A 7,842-nucleotide genomic window follows, 5' to 3' on the forward strand; every position below is an offset into this window, starting at 1 on the left:
CACCTAATGCAAGATGGTCCTTGCTGCATCATCAAGAAGAAGTTTCCCAATGCTCTGTGATAATAACCTGCACAGTTTTAACGCAGTACCACGCACACAATTCAAGGCCCGGAGGCCTTGGCTTTAGCTAAGCTCTGTGGACTTACATGAGCTCCTTAAAGGGAGAGAGTACATTATATACTGGGTAAGAGATTTGATAAAAACAAAAAAATACTGCGGATGCTGGAACTCCAAAACAAAAACAGAATTACCTGGAAAAACTCAGCAGGTCTGGCAGCATCGGCGGAGAAGAAAAGAGTTGACGTTTCGAGTCCTCATGACCCTTCAGCAGAACTGAGTAAAGTTAGGAGAGGGGTGACACTTGTGACCAAAAGAAAAAGCAAGGTTCAAAGATCCTGCAGAAATCTCAGCTCCAATTTACTTTTCATGCACTTTTACTTTCTACAATCAGATTCAGTAAAGTAGCCTCTAACTTTTTCCCCTATTTATACTTCCTCCTAGTACCCTTCTCCCCAGTTTACATTTATGTATATTTATTAAAACATTTACATTAATCTCATGCTCTAGTGAAGCCTGTTTGACAGGTGGTTCATGGAATGTCAACGCCTCTATTAGATGTCACATGATTATCACTTTAATATAGAATACCAACCTCTTAAAAGACAGAGTGCCTTCCAACCTCTCTGTGACTGGAATCCTGTTCACAGTGTAAGTAACTCCATGTCTGTAGCTTTGCTTGTTGTTCTGAGCTGTAATTCGCAATCTGCTGTAAAGTAACAAATCTAAAGGTAATGGAGCAGGGCCGACCCTGCATTACATTCCCAACCTGCATGTGGCTTGTAAACTATGTTCAAGGTGCAGGATTTACAGAAATGTTCTGGCAGATCTCAGTTTTCTTTGCTGGTTGTTCTTGAATCGTTATGTGCTTGTTGATGTGAACACATTTGTTTTCTTTACACAGAAGAGGCAACATTATAGGGTCATACTTTGACAGTATTGAGGTACTTCATATATGGTAGTGAGATGACTAAGTAGCATTAATGGGTTATACATAAAAAGATATCAAATTAATACAGGACATATGGCAATTAGGCATTTAATTATTTCAAAGCATATACTAATGAGATATTTAATCTGTAGTGCAACAACAATAACTTGCATTTATATAGTGCCTTTAACATAGTAATATTTCCTTAACAGGAACAGGTGCTTAACAGGGATATTATCTACCAAAAATGAAGATATTAGGACAGGTGACCAAAACTTAGCCAAAGAGCTAAGTTTTAACAAATATCTTAAAGGAGAGAAGAGAGCTCTAGAGGAATTTCCAAAGCTTAGACTTAGGCAGCTGAAGGCACACCTGCCATTGCTGAAACAATTAACATTGTGGAATTTGGAGGTCACGGTTGGACCAGTGCAGAGATCTCGGAAGGTTTTAGGAGTGGAGGAGGTTCCTGAGATAGAGAGGATGGAAAGTCATAGAGAGATCTGAAAACAATGGTGGGAATTTTAAAATTGAGGCAATGCTGGACCATAAACCAGTGTAGGTCAGCAAGCACAGGGGTGATGGTTGAATCAGACTTGGTGTGAGTTAAGATTTTGGCAGCAGAGCTTTTGACGAGCTCAAGTTTATGGATACTAGTTTGTATAAATATGAATAATCTATGGGTTGGTTGTACTATATAAAACTTGGCAATGAATGGTCTGTCTGATGGAACATTGAATTTTAGCAAGCAATGTGGAATCACCATGACAGACAGTCTGACAACACGTGGGCTTCTGATATCTGTAAACAACCGTCTTTTTAAAAGTAAACATTAAAAACTAAAATGTTAATATAATCCACCAAACCAGCAGGTGAGTCAACACTTTACTTACTGTAGAAATGTAACAAACACCATGAACAAACTGCTGAATATTGGTTTAAATACACATCTACAAGCAGCGTGTTGCTGTATGGAGAGCCATGTGACTAAGTAATCCTGTGTTATTCTGACATCTCTGCAATGCTGTACTTGGGGATGCAAGCCTCTCTACTGTGAGTAAAGCCAAGTCTACACTAGTGCCAGAGTCTCAGTAGATGAGGTACCGCTGATAAGTCCCTTAACATTACAAGGGCAATTTTGTGCAGCAAGGTATTCAGCAAGACTCTGCACTGGAAGTGGAGGCTCGCAAAAAAAGAATGTAAGCAATTAAGGAAGTAAATGAAGATACCAATGTTTCATAGATACAAAATGAATCAGGGTCTGGAGGTGTTATGGACTTGATTTTCCAGACAGGTTTCTCATAAGAAACAGTGAACTTTATTTACAGGGCTTCAGCAGCAGTTACCTGCTTCCATCAAGAACCACAACTAGGCAAAAACACCACCCCTAAGGTTCCCCACACTTCAGGCTGATTCATTCACACTGTCACGTGATGCTACACAGTACAATAAGTCTTAAAGCTACAGTCAGTACATTCCTTAAAGCTACAGTTGCTACAGTATGACTTTATATCAGTTAGATGCTGGACTCTCAATCTCACCTTGACAACATTAAGTGGAATGTGCAGCAAACAGATTTGTACTAACCTTGCAAATGCTGCTCCACCTTCAGTTCAAACAGGCTATTGGAGCTTTTCTTTCACCAAAACAGTTGCATTCCTTAATGATTTCAAGAGAACAGACTCTTCTGATTGCTGAATTTGTGTGAGCTGTAATAAGCCACAATTATTTCTCACTATTAACCTGGTTCAGTTTTTAAAGCTCTTTGATCACCTGCACATGGTCCATTTCCAACGCTCCCCTTCCCTTCCTTGACTTCTCAGTTTCCATTTCTGGGGATAAGCTCTCTACTAATATTGATTATAAGCCCACCGGCTCCCACAGCTACCTCGATTACACTTCCTCACACCTTGTTTCTTGTAAGGACTCCATTCAGTTTCTCCATCTCTGTCGTATTTGTTCTGATGATGCTAACTCCCACAACCTCCGCACTTCTGGCATGTCTTCCTTTTACCTCACCCGAGTATCCCCGCCACACCTCCGCCCCCCCCACCCCCCCCACCCCACCCCCCCCATCAACCCACCCCAATGTGGTTGACAGGGCCTTCAACCATCTCCAATGCATTTCCCGCACTTCTGTTCTCACCCCATTTCCCTTCCTCCCAGAACCGATGTAGCAAAACCCTTGTCTTCACTTTCCACTCCACCAGCCTCCACATTCAAATGATCATTCCCCACCATTTCCGCCACCTCCAGCATGATGCCACCAGTTCTGAAGAAGAGTCCATTCAACTCGAAATATTAACACCGTTTATCTCTCCACAGAAGCTACCGGACCTGCTGAGTATTTCCTGCACTTTCTGGGCAGAATCGTCCCAGAGTTGCACTAAGTACAGTAGCGGGCATGAAAAAAGACATTTTACCCATCGGCCGCAATGGTGGATTTCTGGGCCATATTGCCCCCTTCCCGCCTCATTAATTGTACAGCCACAGGAAACATGCCATCTCACTGGCGGACGGCCGACAGTTTCCTTACTGCAGGTGCCATATCTAAACTGCAGCCGTGCACACATTTCTCAATGCTTGCAGCCCAGGACTGCTCCAGTGAAGATATGGCCCTGAACGCCAAGAAGAATTCAGTGACCCATCACTGGAATGCCTTTTGGAGGCCCGACATGATGTCCTCCACCCCCACTCTGGCCGCAGGAGGTCCAGCAATCTCAATAATCCAGCTTGGCAGACAGTGGCAGTGGTGGTCAGTGCCAATGATGCACAGGCAAGGTTGGCTATCCAGTGCAGAAAGAGGATGAATGATCTCATCCATGCAACCAAGATAAGTCATCCATCGCATCACTCTAAACACACACTCACAAGGCCATCACACATTCACTGGCATCTCACTCACTGCCAGCTCAAGGGACAGCATGACTCACTCTCTCACACACACCCTCACATCTCCATATGGCCTCAACGGCCCATCTCCTCTGGAAACTGCCTCCTCAGCCATCACCATCTTGAGGCCACTTGCACAGATCACAATGTGCCCCCTCACACACCCTGAGATACCCCCCTTCCCTAGTACAGCCCTCATCCTGCAGCCTCTTTCCTTGCCTGAGACCACTTCTCTCCCTTCTCAAGCAAGCCCGAGACCTTCAGCCATTGAAAAGTCACCCCCGACGGATGGTCTGGTAGGTAGACACATGCCCTTCAGCCCCCCTAAAAATGATGTCGTGCTGCCTGTGAAGTCAGGCGCTGATTGACTGTGAGTGCTGCCTGGAGAAAGGTAGGCAAGCAAGAGTGAAGTGCAGCTCGTCAGGTGCATGTTGCTTATGCAGAGCTGTGAAACACGTTGGCATGCCCGAATGTTCCAGTGTGGGGGGATGATTCCGGTGAGCAGGGCTTATAATGAGATGCTAAAATATTGAAATGTGGGTCCCGATGTGCAGCAGCGGGAAACATGGCCTGCATTGACGGGTGAAGCAGGCGATCACAAACTGGCTTCACGATGGTGTAGAACTGATTTTTGGCCTTCTCGCCATAGTGCCCTCCATGACGCCTGCTGCCAACAGGAGCGGACAATTGTGCCCTCTGTTTTTATTTCAATTTTTGAAGCACAGGCGCATTATCTAGCCATCAAGCTTGTTCTCTGATGACATGTAAAATTTGTCTCATGATGAAGTCACTGCACAATGCCAGGCAGTACTTTTGATTTTCTGACAAATGCAGATTCCAATATTCAAAATATAAGATCAATGAGATGACTATTCAAAGAAGCCTGATTCAATGGCCAGGAGAAATTGGTGGGGAAAAATTAGGAGTTAGCCATACTTTACTAAATCTCATCACTGTGCTAAACAAACAAATATGAACTGAAATATTATACAACCAGACAACTCAAGTACAGAGCAAACATCTGATGAACAATTGTCTTGCATCAACCTCCTTGCATCAAGATTGTTCAGTAGAGAGGGTGAGATAGAAGCAAAGATTTTTGCTCATGCATTTTCCACCTTTAAACATTTTCAACCCCAGGAGAAAGTCAGCTGGAAAGTTGCAGAGTTGAAAGAAATTTGAACACATTGTGGGGCTGGAAATGATTGGGACAATGATCCAGTAATAATGCCAGAACCACATCAGCAGAATGTTTCTGCTGCTGATTCGAGCATCAGAGGAAGGTTCCCCTAATTTTTCTAATTCAAACCATGGGCGCCAATGCTACAGTGGCCCATTATGGTTAAAAAACCAGAAACTGCTAGACTGTGGGAGATGGTTGCTAGGTCTCCTCAGAAACATTATTCTGCAGCACCCACCACCCCCCAGATAGTGAATGCTAAATCCTCCACTCAGTGCTCTGGTTGCCTGGATTTATCATGCCGCTCATCGTGCTCTCTGAGCAGCTAGAGATGTGGAATTTCAAACCCCAGATCCCAACTGCATCAATGGCCTTGTTCCGAACAACTGTGATACTGCTACCACAGTGCCAGTGAAACTCTGGGACAAGGTCGAAAGTCATGTAACCCAAACTAAATTTTGGCCTTCTCTGCCACACTTCTGCTGGAGTATGGTGAGAATGGACCAGTAGAGCCATGGACTTTTGATCTTGTACCTTTGAGCATCTATGATCTTTACTTCACATGCATAAGATTTCAAATTGCAGAGGTAACATTACAGCGACTAGAAGAGAAGCTTTAGCTGGAGATGCTATGACTACCATTAGGTAAAAGTGGAACCAGTCGCATTAAACTAGGAGAGTAACTTGGTCCCAGATGGACAGTATGTATTAATGATACTGTTGATGTACTCTATTTAGTGTGACGGGTGGATTGTAAGTCACTGAATCTTTTATAAAGTGACTGTGACCACGGTCTCATGAATGATATTTTCTTTCCAGGAGAATGATGAAAATGGAAAAAGGAGCCCTCTTTCAGATTGGTTTCTTCCTCTTGCTTACAGTGGCAACAATTTCAGCACGTAAGAAGTATTATTGCAAAAGTCAACATTCAGACCACTCACTCATATTCCCAAATCTTCTGAGAATCATGCTGTTCATATTAGTGCTGCTATCGTTCTAGTCCCGGATCAGTAAAACGAATAAAACTGCTGAACTGGATGCAGAGAGGAACAACATGCCTACTTCCAATGAATAGGGATGCACTGTGAAGGAAGGTTAGAGGTCCACAGACTAAATATCAAATAGTAAAGGGGGAAACTCATTGAGTTATAAAAAATTAAATGTCACATATCAGCCAAACACAGATTGTGACTTCAATAAATCAGTACTGAGGGTAAAAGTGCATTAATTTACATGAGTGAGAAACAGTTTTAAAGTAGTTATGAGAATGAATTTCTTTTCAGAGAGAGGAACAAATACTTCAAGCTGCTTCCCAGACAGAATAAAGGGAAATATATGTGATACTGTAATGAGAGAGTTTGGGTACCAGATGACATGTGTTAATGAGCTTAAAGGCCTTTTTTATCCTTCATTTTTCTTATGAAAAGGGGATCAGTTAGGATTCTTTTATTTTCTATTCATTTAAGGGACACTGCTATTATCTGAGAGTGACCAGAAACCTAGCTCCCCTATATCTATGTAGGACTATAGTGTATGGAATAAAATTGATGACATGATTATGTTTATCTTTAGTGCCACGTGACTGCACAGAGATTCAACGTAAGAGCAAGAAGGCAACTTCAGGGCTTTATGTCATTCAGCCTGTACAATCCCCTCCACTTGTGGTCAACTGTGTCATGAATCGCAATGGTGGCTGGACAGTGATTCAAAGAAACAGAAGAAGCAGCAAGATCACCTGGAGAGAAAGCTGGACCACATATAAATATGGCTTTGGTGATGTGATGAATGACCACTGGCTGGGCAATGAATACATCTACCTTTTGACCAAGCAGAATAGGTACAAACTGAGAATAGAGTTTAGAGACTACAGAAATATATTTAAATATGCAGAGTATTCCTCTTTTTACCTAGAACCTGAGAGTGGGAAGTATACTATCAGACTTGGCCCATTTACTGGGAATGTTGCTGATCAACTGACCCGACTTACAAACACTGCAATGATTGATAACCAGGCTTTTACTACAAAGGATAGAGATAATGATAACTACCGAAGTTGTTGTGCTGTTAGTTATGGTGGATGGTGGTTTGATGCTTGTGGATATGCGTACCTTAATAACAAGAGCCCATACTGGTCTGGAATTTCCATTTTGAAAGTCACCATGATGATTCAAGCAACATGTTAACTGGGGCTTCAAAGAAAGATATCAGTTTGTTTGCCACTCTTATTTATTCAGTGGCCATGAATATCACATAGTTATTATGGAAGAAATCAAATTATTTCCAAGAGTATAAAATGCCAATAGTATGCAGTATCCACTCCAGTCTTAGCTCCAACTTTCTGCTCAGGTAATCAATACCACAAGCAGATTTAAATATACTCTGAAATACACTCTTCCCCCAACACTGTTACCCATTATTCACTACTCCCCTATTCCTGAATGCTTACTATCCCCAGTTGTTGCTATTTATAATAATCTAGAAGCAACTCATACATACTACCTTACTTAGATAGTATTACTTCTGGGCATCTCAATATTCATCATTGCTTCCACCCATAGATTGATTCCCCAGCCCCTGGTTAATGGTCACAGATGAAATGAATCAGTTTCCCTGGAAATGGTGATGTCCAATTATTTCAGGGTGCTTCTTCTTCTTATCATGTCCATGGACAGTCTATACATGGCCCAGCCAGAACTGGACACATTTCTGCACCTTGTTGTTGAATTCAGCAAGATCTGCAACAGTGCAGGGTTCCTCTAGTGATAGGCATTGCAGGAGATGTTGT

The 7,842-nt window shown here is 42.5% G+C and overlaps 1 protein-coding gene across 1 annotated transcript; it reads left to right on the forward strand.

Moving 5' to 3' along the window:
- The first annotated feature begins 628 nt into the window (after nucleotides 1–628).
- On the forward strand, nucleotides 629–7,419 carry LOC144684577 (fibrinogen-like protein 1-like protein). Its single transcript, XM_078548534.1, has 3 exons — nucleotides 629–708; nucleotides 5,877–5,956; nucleotides 6,630–7,419. Exons 2-3 carry the CDS (start codon nucleotides 5,881–5,883, stop codon nucleotides 7,238–7,240), a joined length of 687 nt encoding a protein of 228 aa, XP_078404660.1. The 5' UTR covers nucleotides 629–708; nucleotides 5,877–5,880; the 3' UTR covers nucleotides 7,241–7,419.
- Nucleotides 7,420–7,842: the final 423 nt, after the last annotated feature.

This window comes from Cetorhinus maximus, chromosome 9 (assembly GCF_964194155.1).
Source record: "Cetorhinus maximus chromosome 9, sCetMax3.hap1.1, whole genome shotgun sequence".
Lineage (NCBI taxonomy): Eukaryota > Metazoa > Chordata > Chondrichthyes > Lamniformes > Cetorhinidae > Cetorhinus > Cetorhinus maximus.